Below are 15,431 nucleotides of genomic sequence, written 5' to 3'. Positions count from 1 at the left end.
AATACAAGTTCTTCATAAAAAATACTAAAATTAAACTCCTATTTAAATGAAAGGGTTAATGCTAAAAAAGAATATATTAAACTAAAATCGTATATCATTAATACATTATCTGATTTATGAACATTTAAATTGCAATGGATTTTTCAATAATAATAATAATAAAATAAAAAAACAGCTAGTGTTTTTTTTTTTTTTTTTTTTTTTTTGCAATTATGCACATTATATTAAGGTTATAAGCTGAAAAGATGCTGAACAAGGGGTTCTGAAAATGAACTCGATCTTCCCATCTCTAGTCTGAATGCAAACAAATGATTCCAGGAATTATATTGACTCACTTAAATTTCCCTTTTTGTGACATAATATTTAGAGGAAAAAGTCGCACTCTAAGCTGAAATAGCACTTTAATTTAAGGACCGATTCTCACTTAACTGGCATGCATATTGCAGACATATTGGCTGTTTATTAAATACTTATTAATGCTTATTCTGCATGTCTATATTTAAGATCCCTTAATCCTACCTGATGCCTACACTTAAAAACTACCTTACTAACCATTATTAAGCAACACATTAGGAGTTTATTGAAGCTAAGTCATAATTAAGATTTTAGTTAACAGTGAGAACCTTAAAATAAAGTGTGTCCAAAATCGCTACTAAAATTAAATGTGGCCCTTGAGGCTAAAATGACCCTGTGGTCCATGAGCTTCCCAAAGCCAAGTAGCCCTACTTTACCATCACAGACCAACACACCTGACAAAAGCTTTATACTCGCCGCACTCCTGACAGGACTTGCCAATGAAGAATAAGAGCCATTCTTTTGGCTTTAATGTGCAGGTGTGGCTTTGTCATGGCTTTACCTCAGTCCCATGATAACACATTGTGTGTTTGGCCTCGGCGTCATGTGTTGATCACAGTATAATCTATTTATCACCCTCAGCCCTACGTGACCGCACATGCCACATGCTTATCAGATTACCACAGCCCCCTAGTATTAGGAGAACCAACCCGGAGTTGCAAACTCGCCATTTGCAACTTTATGAAACGGTGTCACGGATATCTACATCAGCATTTTCCCCCGTGGCTTGGAAAACTCCAATCTACCCCGGCGCTGATGCACTCCTTATGCAGAACCAATTGCGAACTGCTCAGTTCTGGAGAAGCTTTGGGGGATTTGCGCCTAGCCGACGGGGACTTGTATCCATATATTTGATTTAGCATACATGAATGTTGCTGCCTAGATCAGCACAGCGCTGAATGCATCAAGCCTAAGCACGGAATGACTCCAAATGAAGGCTGTAGCTCCTTATACCGCGCTAATGTTATCAGACATCTCCACAGTTCTGCCGACTTGCTTGTGTGAGGAGGTTCATAAGTTATTCTGAATAGCTTCAAGTTCCAGTGTGAGTGTCAAAAGACGGTTCATTTCCATATTTTCTCATTTTCTGCTACCTGGGCCTCTTGTCATTGTTGTAGAAGTTTAAAAGAGAAGAATCGAGGTTGAAGAGAGTTCATTCGCACCTCCCTGCCGTTGAATACAGTTTTAAGATGTAAGATTAGCACTAGCCCATCTCCGTAGGGAGCGCTCAAATCATTCCAGCCAGAACCGGCTGCATCGTAAGTGTAATATTGTCCTTCTTCTGACAATAACATTAAGGATGCCGTAGCGTGAATCGGAGTGCTTGGCATTTATAAAACTCTCAGGTGAGTTGATGGTGTTCTTTCGCACTCTTCAATTCGGCTTCACACGGTTGAGGTGCTTTACCTTGTAACACGTGTGCTTCGCATGGTGCCAGAGGACCCCCGCGCTCGCATTTTAACAAAGTTTCTATGGCAACGTGGCCATTACTCCGAGTTGTTGAGGATGCTCAGCTGGAGGGGGCTAGTCACAAGTGCCTACATATCATCCAAACACCAGGATACAGACATACTTTAGGGATGAGTTGATTCCAATTTCTCATCCTGATGGTTAATTTATGCTCCTAGCCGCATGCCGCAGGAATCTGATTGAGGTACCAAATGAGGAGATCGAGCGCATTAGTATTCATTTCTAGGTTTCAGATATGTACGGAGGAAGTCACACTTGCAGGTACAGCTTTTCAAAAATATATGTGGGGAAAACATTTGTATAGATTAAAATGCCATTGGAAGCAGGAGTTCGCAGCTTTTTGGGTTGTGATGGATTTTTAAAGTACCTTTATTCTTGGGACCCTACATACCGTCACTGACATACACTGTCTGTACTTAAAGGATTGGTTCAATTACTTCATGATTTACTCCCTATCAAAAAATCCTAGCTAAGTATGGCTTTCCTCTTTCAGACAAATACAATCAGAGTTATATTTAAAAACTATCAAGCTTTATAATGGCAGTGAATAGTTGTCAAGATTTTGAATAAATAAAGTGCTTAAATCCATCATAAAAGAGTGCTCCACAAGGCTCAGAGGGGTTAAGAAAGGCCCTATGAAGTGAATCGATGCTTTTGTGTAAGAGTAATATCCATATTTAAATCTTTAGAAATAGTAATCGTTAACTTCCGCTAACTTCTCTTTCATCGGAACACAAGTTCTGCTGAGAATATGCTAGTGTTGCGAGAACTAAGTTTTGTTTCATGCTAAGGAAAACCAGTCACCTCCTGGCTTATAATGCAATAGACACTTTATAAATCTTAATAAATCCTTGTTTTGCCACTTCTAATTCATGATCAGTGTCTTGTTTTGCTCTCTCCTCTGTGCTTTACTAAAAACTGTAAAGTTTTCCTTTTGTTTTTTTAAAAGTTCCACGACTTCCCTTTATTATTAAAACTATTTGATAATAAAAGCTAAAAAACACTGTATTATGCATGCCAGGCCACTAGTTGGCGATGTCATTTTGTAAATATAAATAAATAAAACCCTACGCACATACACACTTATTGACTGAACATCTAAAATGTATGCACATGATGTCACTGTTCAACATTTTCAAAAACTTGCACTTGGAAACCAATTTTTAAAAGTTTGTGTTTTCAAACTCTCAAAATGCAATTGACATGTAAGTGAATGGGCAAAAAACGTAAAAAGGTTTATAAAAAAAATTTAAAATAAAGGTGTTGAACCCCTAATCGGGGAATTCTTTCATTCTCATGCCAAATTCTCGATCTGCAGATTCCTGTTGAAATTTGGATGTGTAGTCATATTATAGATCATGTATCATCTCGCTGTTATTTAAAATTCGGATTGGAATTTGATATTGATTTGAAATGTCTGATCAAAGTTAGTACTGTAAACTATAACTAAAACCATACCATAGAATAAATGTTAACTGAAATTTAAATAATTTTAGGTAGTTGACGAGGCAACATTTATTATTTGTCAAGTTGTAGTAAAACAAGTGCAAGTGCTAAAATTAAAACTGAAATAAAAATATAATAATAAAAATTCCTAACATTTATTATTTGTAAAGTTGTAGTAAAACAAGTGCAAGTGCTAAAATTAAAACTGTTTATAATATATTTATATTTAAAAAATCTATTAAACTAAAATCGTATATCATTAATACGCTGTCTGATTTCTGAACATTTGAAATGGAATGGATTTTTCAATAAATTAAAAAAAAAACAACTAAGAGTTTGTATTTTATTTATTTATTTATTGCAATTATGCACATTATATTTAGGTTATAAGCTGAAATGTTGCTGAACATCTCTAGTCTGAATGCAAACAAATGATTCCAGGAATTATATTGACTCACTTAAATTTCCGTTTTTGTGACATAATATTTTAATATTCTGGTGACGCCGCCAAATTTGAGATCCTCCTTAGGAGAAACATTTTAAGAGGAAAACGTCGCCCTCTAAGCTGAAATAGTGTGTATGCTGCTGTATTATGATCGATGCTCGCTGCACCATCAGGAGGCTTCTTTCTCTCATATCATGTGAAATCCTAACTCTGTGAATGCAATACTACTGCACTTCCAGGCAGCACTGAGTTCTCGCTGTCTGGGAAGCAACACATCCCAGAATGTGATGATGTCAGCTGGATTAATTATATTGCCTGGTGCCTGAGAACCTGGAGACACAACTCAGGTCTTCCTGAAAGTTTGGTGCAAAGCATCACAGTGTAACTGGAACTGCTACTTTGATTATTATAAACTTCATTCTGGTCTTATTAAAAAAGTTTATGATATTTCAGGGGTAACAAATATAAAACTGGGAGACCCCTTGGTGAGCAGAGAGACAGAGCAGAACATATTTTATAAATCGGAGCATTGCATTTTAAGCCTGGCTTATAATAACATGCATTAATTTCCATATTAATGTATTTATATGCAGTAGTTTATGGTCCTGCATTGCAAAGCCATTAAAACAATCCTTATTGATGTTTAGATTCATTAAACTAGATGATACCAAATGCATTGCAGGAGGTACAATGAAACATTTAGCTGAACTTTAAGCTTTTGCTGAGGTTAATTTAATATTGTATTTCAGTTTAACGCATATTTACATTTCATCAAACAGTAATAATTGGCGGACCCCTGTGGTATGGCTGCGGACCCCTGCTGAAGAACCTTGCTCTAAAATAATGTTCACTCAGGAGTCATAAGCAAGCATGCTTAACAGTTCAGAAGTTCATATGAATTAAAAATGTAAATAACTAATGATCTGCTATAGACTATATACTGTAAGCAGATCTTTTTTGTTTTCTGGAATATGAAAAACAAAAACCTTAATTGTGTTTGCCTTTGTAAAAATCACTGCCACGATGCTAAGAAATATTGCGGTGCAGCAACCTGGGCATTTTAGGTGTTTGCTACTGGGTTACTAATTAATATATATATTTTTTTTAATAAAATAAACATAACCGTAAATAAATTTTAGAAAAAAAAAAAAAAATATATATATATATTATTATATTTTATATATATATATATATATATATATATATATATATATATATATATATATATATATATATATATATATATATATTAATAAATAAATGATGTTCTTTTAAACAAGACATTTTTCAACAAATCTTTGAAAAAAATGTTTCTTCTGTAATTCTGTGGTGCTGAGTATTATTTTACTGTTATTTTCATGTAGCATCAATATTTTGGTCAATATTTAGGTCAGGTAAATTTGAGAATTATGAAATATTGGTTTCGTACAGGTATGTTTTTATACTAATTTTGCATTCATTCATTCATTTAGATATTTTGCTTGTTAATTAATGTACAATGAGAAATAAAATATTAGTTTGTATAAGTTGTCAACATCTTTTTTTATTTAGTTTTCTGTAGCACTGTCAGTGATACTCAAAATATAATGTGATATGTGTTATGAACTTCATAAACATGTTTCACTGTTTAACAATAAGAAATATTTCTTGAGCAGTAAATCAGCATTTCTGGATGATTTCTAAAGGATTCCAAAAGATTCAAATTTGATAAGATAGCCGTACAATTTGAAGTATTATTCATTTCTACAGTGCTAGATGTTTCAGGAATGACTCGCATATAGATATATCCCTGTCAGAGTAGCATAATAACTGTTTGTGTGTGTGTGTGTGTGTTTTTGATATGTGTGTGTGTGTAGCTGGGAGGTGTTGCGATTTCTCCTGTCAAACCTGCGCTGGTGGATGGAGGAGTACAGATTTGATGGATTCAGGTTTGATGGAGTGACGTCTATGCTCTACCATCATCACGGCATCGGTATGTCCATGGAAAATTACTGTACATTAATAACATTCCTCCCATGTAAATGTCACGGGCTCTTATTGTAGAAAAGGTAGAAAAGCGTATTGGAAAAGCAACCGTTCCAAGGGCAGTTTCAGTAGACTGTGAGCATGTTACGTAAACTCATAAATGAACGGAATTAAACAGGAAAAGCATGTGATATAAGTTCTTTCAAGCAGGAAATTAATTACACAAGTAGCGTGGCAAAGGTTATCCTGGCATTTTTCTCTTCTCTCTTTAATTTTGTACCAGTGATGCTGCTAATGATTTTTGGTAAGTTTTCAAAGATCGCTTTGAATAAATCCTACTTTGGCTTAATGAAACATGACATTAGATTTACAAAAAAAAGGGTTATTGCGAGTTGGTTTCTTCATAGCTCTTTTTAAAATGAGCTTTGTGTAATTGCTAATTATTTTTTATTAAAATGTAGCCATCAGTGGTGGAATCTGTTTTAATTTACGTGTTCCCTGATGCCCAGGATCAGGATTTTCCGGGGATTATGCTGAATACTTTGGACTCCAAGTAGATGAGGACTCTATTGTCTACCTCATGTTGGCGAACCATATTTTGCACACCCTCTATCAGGACTGCATCACTATTGCAGAGGTAAGCTGTATATTATTTTCTGAAATGCACTGAACATAGAAGCTCTCGCCAGCACGAAGAGTATTTCTGAAATGTTTGCTCAGCAGTTTTTGAACTGTATTGCTTCTGTTCTTATTCTGCTGCTTTGAGATGACAGTAATATAACATTAATGGCTTACACTGCAACAATATGACTGTTTTCAAACAGGTTTCCCAGCAGTGTTGTTTTTGGCAGCCCTTTTAGTTTTAGTCTTAGTCTTAGTCTTTTGGACGAAAATACTTTTTAGTTTGTCACATTTTAGTCACTTATAAACTTGATAGTTTTAATCAAATTTTAGGCAACGAAAACACAAAAAGGTTTTAGTCAAGTTTTAGTGGATGAAAACGCAAAAAGGTTTTAGTCAATTTTAGTAAAAAACAAAAAAGTAGTCTTTAACAAATTAATTTAGGTTAAAAAGTATTGGAAATGGACTTAGGTTTGACAGGTTGTAACGAGTGTTGCAATTCATAAAATAACAGTTAACCGTAAAAGCTTTGCATAGTAAACTAGACTTTCTCATTGATAGAGATGCAAATTGCTAAAGTGCAATGAACAACGTTACCAAACTATAAGCTATTGAGGAACACATACTTATGCTATACAACTTTTGCTTCAACTTGTCTGCCAGTGCAACAACAAGATGCATATTATTTGTAAACACAAACATCATACAACCCCGTCTTATAAAAGTGACACAAACATTCAGGGATGCAAACACATGTATGGTCAAAAAAGAGAGAGTTATCAAAGCCCTCACCCTGCAGCAAATATCACAATTTTATATTTATATATGAATGTCAAGAGCCAAGAAGTGTATGTATTTATATAGCCTGCACTACACACAAATAATATACAATTAAATTATGCTCATTTTAAATGTATTGTGTTGGCTAGGTATAAAAATATAGGCTTTCAATAATCTTTCAGTGTGCAAAACCATGATAATATGAAACGCTTCAAAACAGAGCGCACAAAGCGCGTATGCACATCGCAGGTGCAGAATGATGTGCTCAAAGCAACATGGAGTCACAGTGTGCTGCGCTGCTCAAGTGCGCATTTAAAAGTACATGCAACCCCGCCCCAGGTGCAGCCCCGCCTCGATCTGCAGCCTGCAGCCAGGTGCTTCTCCAAAATAGGCAAAAATTACATGCATTGTGAACGTCAGACTTATAATCGTTTTTGTTCCGTCTCGTCACGACAACGAAAACTCGAAAACGCCTCGTCATGTTTTAGTCACATTAGAGCCATTTTTAACTAGTCATCGTCGCGTTATCGTCATAAAAAAAGGTGTGTCAACGAAATCATTTCGTTATCGTCATCGTTGACAAAAACAACATTGTTTCCCAGAAACTCTGCATAAGACTTGAGCTCTGTTTAAAAAACATTTTTGGGTGAACTATTCCTTTAAGTAAAAAGGTGTCTCTCTTTCTGTACTGGCTACTCTCTTCAGAATATGTAGCAGGATCATCCGAAATGACCATAATACCTTTAGTCATGGCTCGATAACCTTAATCTTGTCAACAGCGACACTGTATCCCAACTCCACAAAGACAGAATTAACCTTCCGAGTCAACGGGACACAGTGCATTAAATTAGCACTCAGTGGCTCTGTCTAAAGCCATGATTAATGAGACCACTTACTTTTTACTTACTTTGTTCAGTGTTTTGTAATTAGTGGACAGCGCCCACCAGAGATATCATCTAATTCTCTTTTATGAGCTCCATTGATAGAGCTGGACTGTGAATGCTCAAGTTTGCTTACATTGCAGGAAACAATTAAATAGCATAGAAACAGACTACAAATGAAACAAAAACTAGGACCACAGCCACTTTTTGTACTCAGTGGTTAATTCAATTTTGCACAGTGCTGCATATTACGTGATACCCTGCAGAAAAGACTAGCATGGCTGGAGACCACTGCTAATCTAGTCAACAAAATGAGTGGCAAATAATTTGGTCAGCAATAACACATTTGGCTGGTCATGTGATCCCAACATGAGGCGACCCACTCTGTGAATAGAAATAAATGAACTTTTATTAGGAAGCCCGATATGACTGGAGTCATCATTATATTTGAATTTCTCATTACATTAGACATTACAAGTCGTCCTTTTATATAAATAAATGATTGAAATGAATGGAATATCATGTTTTTTTATCTTTATTATTTTAAATATTTAAAAAATGCATTATTGTTTATTTTATTCATATATATATATAGATAGATAGATAGATAGATAGATAGATAGACAGACAGACAGACAGACAGACAGACAGACAAATATATAAACGCACAATAAATCCATTTTTAATAATCTGAGTAAAAAATATTTTTTCTTTGCCAAGAAACTGGCAAGATGAAAACCACTATTTTCTGTTTCAAACTCACATAGCATGTTTAGGTCATAATAACATTGAAAAAAAAAAATTGCAATCAAATGCAATTAATCCATGATACTTTTTTTTTCTCAAAATGCAATAAATCCATTGAATCAAATTGAAAGTAACTTTTCATATTTAAACTGATGAAAATAAACAACATAGTAAGTTGATCCACATATGACAGCCTCTGAACTGATTAAAATACTTTAATTTGTCATTGCTAACAACAGGAATTCAATAAGTAATCTTGCTAAGGCTATAATTAATTAAAGCAATACAATTAAATGTCATCATTAACAAGAACATGAACAACATCATCACATTAGACCATAGGAATTTCTAAATCACATTTCCCTGACTTTAAGGCTTCCAAAAGTGCATTTATCTTTGCCATGTTACATTCATTTATTTGACTAGTGCTATGTGCTGTATCAACAAAAACATAAATGGCATTAATAAAAACACTGCTAATAACACAGGCAAGCTACGCAATATCACGTTCATAATCGAATGTGATTCATCTAATGAGCGCGATATAGCGCTTCTTCCCAGTGGGGTCCGGAGTCCGGACTATACTTTTTTGGAGTAGTTATGAATTTCGATCAAGGCAGCTATACTACTTTGTAAAAGAAAAAAATCTAAATAGTCTCTTTTTTTTTTTTTTTTTACAAACAAATTAATTTTATCAGTTGAGTCAAAAATATTAAAAGGTAGATCAGATGTTTTTATCAGGTTATTATTATCTTTACATTTATAATTAACATTTGATATATTATGTTATATAGATTAAATATTATATTTTATGTACATTTTATGTACATCGATGAGTTAAAGCTGTTAATGACGTTTATTTTTTGGAAGGGTAAAAATTAAAATGATTGAGACCTAATTTATCAGAATTTATTATAGCATTTATTTGAATGAATCATTGATCAGTCATGTGAGAGAGGTGACAGTTGTTGTAGATGTAAGTTTAAAAGAAGGATTTAAAAGTAAGATGTAGTTTAAAAGATTTAATTTAGTTTATGTATTGAAACTTGAACAGATGGGGTCAAGGGGAGATCTGTCATGCATGACTCTCAGACCTGGATTTAAATGTATACCAGATGACTCCATATCTGTGGAAAATGCGTTGATTGCAGTCAGTGAACAGGTTGGTGGGCTATTATTAAGTCAGCTTCTAGAATGAATGAAGCTGTTGTTGTTTTTCTTGCCGATGTTCAGATGGTGGATAATTTAATTAAACGTGGAATTACAATTAATTGCAGGTTCTGACCACTATTTTCCCGATGAAACCAAAGGAGCTCGTAAACAACAAATTGAGACATTTTTTTCCAGTATTTGAAGTGGTTTTTGGTCTTGCAAGACTGCAATGAGAAAAGCAAAAAGGTGAAAGGCATGACCAATCGTGATGAAAAAAAAAATCTGATTATTACAGAATGAGGAAGAAAGAATATATAGCTTTTTGTGTGATATCAGTCACTTTTTTATTTATAAGCACTATGACATCCTTGAATTTTGAAACATTAATCATTATTTAATCAGACTGGAACTGAAACTGGGAATCGAAAAGAATAGGAATAGATAAGCATAATCAGAAATGATAAAATTCATACTATACCCAACCCTAGCTGTAGTGCTGAAAAAGGGACAGTTCTTGTTTCTTCTGACTTACAAATTCAAGACAGTAGGTTACAGAAATGATACCTGATAGAATGAAAATATTACATTGTAAGTTTTATATATAACTTACAATCTACTATTTCAATAATATATTGTCTCGAGCCTTATTTAAAATAGGCTGAAATTCTCAAAACCATAGTCCAGTATCATAATTTTGTTGATGTATGGAGAGAAGGTTTTCCTAGTGACAGACAAAATGTGTGGTTAAAAATAAATCCTGACACAGTTTCTGGTGCACGATTTGATGGGATTTATGTTCAGATGGGTCATAGAGGAAAATCGTTTTATTTTTATACTTCTCCTACGTCACTTTCTGATCATCACTCTGTTGCTGTGACTATGTCTATAACACAGAGCACTTCCTTTCGTAAGTATTGGTGTTTTAACAATAGATTGTTGCAAGATAAATCCTTTGTACAGTTTTTCACTCAGTTCTGAGGAGAGTGGAGAGGGAGAAAGTCAAAGTACAAAACTTTTGGCCAGTGGTGGGACATCAGAAAAGTACAGAATCCAGATTTTTTGCCAACAATATACAAGGAATCGCTCTGTTGAACTGTGAGAAAAAGTCGATCTTTTTTTGAGCAGCAAATTTTTAAGCTAAGTAGCACCATTGGTGTGGATGAAGATACAGAGGATGCAAGGATGCCTAAAAATAATTAGCTTCTAAAGAATTTGTGAAGAAAGGAGTCATGGCAAATATATACATATAAATAAGTTTCTTTAGTTAAACAGCATGGATTCTTCCACAACTTTCTTCTTTTTATTGGAGAAGAATATTAGAGAAAGGAAGAATATAAATGATCTCAAACTGTTAGATGGAAAAGTAATGAGAGAAAAGAAAGAAACAATTTCACAAGTTTTATGGTTTTATGAAGATTTATATAGTGCACAACCTTCCAATCTTGAAGCAACTCATCAACTTCTAGATGGACTTCCACAGCTTGGAAAAGAAGATAAAGCTGATTTAGAAAAAACAAGGTCTTTTCAGGAGTTAGGTAAGGCCTTACAGCAGCAGTCTTCAAGAAAAACACCAGGCCTGGATGGATTGACTTCTGAATTTTATAAAGTTTTTTTGGTCCATTATAGGACAAGAACTGCATGCTGTTTCATGAAAGCTTTAAGTCAAAAACCTTTTCCCTTAGTTGTAGAAGAGCTGTGGTAACCCTTTTACCTAAGAAGGGAGATCTTGGCTTAATAAAAACTGGCGACCAGTCTCTCTTTTAGGAACTGATTACAAACCTTTATCTAATCTTTTGTCAAATCGCCTTCCATGAAGACCAGTCTTACTGTATTCCAAAGCGTTCTATATTCAGTAATCTTTTTCTTGTGTGACATATGTTGTATTTAACCGAACTGCATAAACTAGATCTTGGCATTGTGTATTTGGACCAAGAAAAGGCCTTTCGACAAAGTTGACTGTGCATATTTGTTTAAACCGCTTCAAGGCTTTGGCTTTGGAGAACAGTTTACTTCATGGGTAAGGCTTATGTATAAGGACGTTTAAAGTATGCTGAAGGTTAATGGAACTCTGACAAGACCTTTTTCGGTGCATAGAGGAGTAAGACAAGGTTGCATCTTATCTGGCCTCTTGTACACGATTTCTATTGAACCATTAAGGATGTTGAGCGAGACGTTGCAAGGATTGACATTCCCATCATCTTGCCTCTAGAATACACCAACAGTGAAACTAACCGCTTATGCTGATGGCATCTGAGCAATTATTAGATCTGAAGATGATGTTAAACATCTGTTTTTGTGTCTCAATATCTTTCAGAGTGTATCTTCTGCATGGGTTATTTTGTGGGGAAAAACTGATACCCTGTTATCGTGTCATTGGTCAGACCAGAACTCACCTCAGCTTTCACATCAGTGCATTTGGAATAAAGAGGGCATTAAAATCATTGGACTTATTTTGGGGAATGAGCAGCATATGAAAAGGAATTGGGGAGGACTTATAGAGAAAGTGACTGGAAAGCTGCCGAGATGGAAATGGATTCAAGCCTGGCAGACTGTTAGTACTGAACAGTCTTGCTGCCTCAATACCATGGCATCGTTTAACAGTACTGGATCCTCCAAAAGACCTATTGTCAAAACTTCAAAAAGCTTTAGTGGATTTCTTCTGGGGTGGCCATTACTGGCTTCCCTCTGGATACTTCCGGTCAATGAGGGTGGTCAAGGCAAGGGTTAATCCATATAACCTCTAAGGTGAAAGCCATGAGGTTACAGACTGCCCAAAAGCTGCTTTATTCTTCAGACTCTGTACCATGGGTTAGTTTTGGTCATGTCATTTTGCAAACGAAAAGCAAGATGGGACTGGATAAACAGATTTTTAATCTCAGAAAATGATATAAAAGGTAAGATAGTTTAGAGATAAGAAGTTTTATGGATCTGTTTTTGAAGCTTGAAGGTATTTTAAGTTGGAGCTGAGAGAACATTTTGGTTTTGATGAACCGCTTTTTCATAACCCCTGGTTTTGTAGTACAAGACTGTGTCTAACACATATATCACACATATATATAACATATATCTCTTAAGTAAGTTTTAGCAGGAGTAACCAACATTGGAAATTTGTTGGATTTGTCAAAGAGAGAGTGGTTTTCAGTACAGGGTTTTACTAAGAAGATTGGAAGTAGATCAGAGAGAATAGTGGGGGATATTCTGAAGAGTTTGACAACATCTTTTCCTAGATCTTATATAATTTATAAGATTTATAAGAAATGTTGTGTCTGGTCATTTTACAAAGGTTATTTTTCCAGAAGTGTGTGTAACAGCAAATATAGATCAGGATGAACAAAATAATGGTGATAATGTGAATATGTTGCTGTCTTTTAAATGTTTACAAAGTCTTCCTTTTTCTAAATGTATGTAACATTTGTGTAATGTCATTCTTTGTGGGACAGTTAAGAAACGTATTTTTCTGTATCTGAAAATAAATTGCCGCCTTAGCATTCATTTTATAAAAATCTTCTTCCAGAAAGGTCTGGTGACTTACAGAAGTGAATTTTGCATTGCTCATTGGCAACAGAAGTGTTTTTGTTTAAAAGTAAAACAAAAATTGAGTTTCTTTGCCTCGTGCTGTGTAAAGAACCTGGCACTGTTTTTCATGTTTGTTTTTTTATTTTTATTTATTTATTTATTTATTTTTATTTTTTTGTGAATGTTGCAAATTATTTCCTCTTCAACCTTTTAAATGGAATTTTCAGCAGTCTATGGTTTACATTTCTCAAAAACAATGTTCATTTATGGGTATGAATACTCTCGCAATAAGAAGGAGATTTGTACGTTTTCCAACTTTGTGCTTGGACATTTGGAAAGCTTATAGAGTTGAAATGGAAAGACAGGAAGTTAATATGGTCAGTTTGTTCAAGGCCTTAGTTGAATCTAGGATTCGAGTGGAATATGAATATTATCGAGTAACTAGTGATAAGAATTTGTTCGAATTAGCCACCTTCTAAAATATATATGAATTTCCATGAGATCGGGTTGCAAGGGGGCAGGCTTGAGTCTGCAGCTTCATACTACTCCATTTCGTTCACGAACGAGAAGATCTCTCGATCTCGTTCAGACTCTTGTTCAGTGAAGGGCGTATTCGTTCACTACATTCAACAAATCACATGCTCTGTCACATCTCAAACTCTAGGCCTATTGGCTCAAGGTTTAGTCATTCTTTGACAGGATGAAACAGTCCACAGAGCTACCCAGTTCACTGAGCTGCGCACGCTCTGCTAAAGTGCCGCGCTGCTCTGGAGGAAGGAATTTCAGTGAACGAGAAATGAGTCAACATTGTTAAACTGAATTACACATGCAGACACTCAGCTGGCTACAGTTATGATTATATATCACTACATGTGTCTCTCTTTTGCTTAAGTGGCACTCTGTCCTCTTGCTCGTTTTCTCCCTTGCCTCCACAATTTCTGGGATATTGTATCTAATTTGCAGGCATCAGGGAGCCACTATTAATATGCAGGAGACTCCCGGAGCTTCCAGGAGAGGTGGAATGTCTAATGGCATAAATGACTGCTCAGATTTCAGCATACAGAATTCATATTGAACAAGAGTGAATGGTTTGTCCATGTTTTTTTTTTTTTTTTCTCTGTGAAAAGCCAGAATGCGCATCCATCAACAGAAACGTATATTAGCCGAACCCTGTTTTTTTTTTACGTGTAGCAAACCATTTTACAGATGCGTTGTAAGATTTAAGTTGAACCGTGGTACTACTGTACGTTTTTTTTTTTTTTTTTTTTTTTTGCAACTGTTCCATTTCTATTAGGCAAATATGTCCCTAAGTCAATCAACATTATTGTGCCGCCCACATTCTGAATAAAGCTACTTGCTCCCTGAGTCTGAAATTTTCATATGCGTTTTTTCGTATTCGTCATCCTTACCTATCAAATCCCTATCAATACTTGCTACAGATGCGAAAATGCAGAAAAAAAACCTGGTTGACACAATGCGAGGTCGTATTTATTTTTCAATGTTTGAAATATCAGATGAAAAATTCGTAATTATACCTTTTGCCATGGTATAAGTGAAAAATATATATCTATTTTCTTGTTCACCATGTTTTTGTTACTGATAAATATATATATATATATATATATATATATATATATATATATATATATATATATATATATATATATATATATATAAAACCTAAATGTAGAAATGGTAAAATGGTTCTCCTGTTGGAAATAATGATTCATGGTCCCGAGCCGGATTGCTGTCCGTTTTTTGAGGACCCCTGCTTTAAAGTAGTAGGTCACCCAAACAAATTTAATTTGATGAAAATGTACTCACCCTTAGGCCATCCAAGAGTTGAGTTGAGTTGTTTTGTTCTTCAGAACAGATTTGAAGAAATTTTGCATTACATCACTTGTTCACCAATGGATCCTCTGCAGTGAATGGGTGCCGTGAAAATGAGAGTCCACAAACTCATCATCTTTAATAACCTGAAAGAGCAAATTTTCATTTTAGGGTGAACTATTATGTTAACAGTACTGTAAATCTAACCTAAGCATGTTGTGTTT

General features: G+C 34.7%; 1 protein-coding gene across 1 annotated transcript in view; it reads left to right on the top strand.

The window, feature by feature from the left end:
* The window catches only part of LOC113115270 (1,4-alpha-glucan-branching enzyme-like), a 153,473-nt gene that overhangs the window by 65,822 nt on the left and 72,220 nt on the right, over nt 1-15,431 (top strand). The window contains exons 8-9 of the mRNA XM_026282725.1: nt 5,572-5,687; nt 6,190-6,317. Coding sequence (XP_026138510.1) covers nt 5,572-5,687; nt 6,190-6,317 — 244 coding nt within the window. The remainder of the gene's footprint in view (nt 1-5,571; nt 5,688-6,189; nt 6,318-15,431) is intronic.

Source organism: Carassius auratus, chromosome 15, assembly GCF_003368295.1.
Source record: "Carassius auratus strain Wakin chromosome 15, ASM336829v1, whole genome shotgun sequence".
NCBI lineage: Eukaryota > Metazoa > Chordata > Actinopteri > Cypriniformes > Cyprinidae > Carassius > Carassius auratus.
This window is presented reverse-complemented; position numbering and strand designations above follow the sequence as displayed.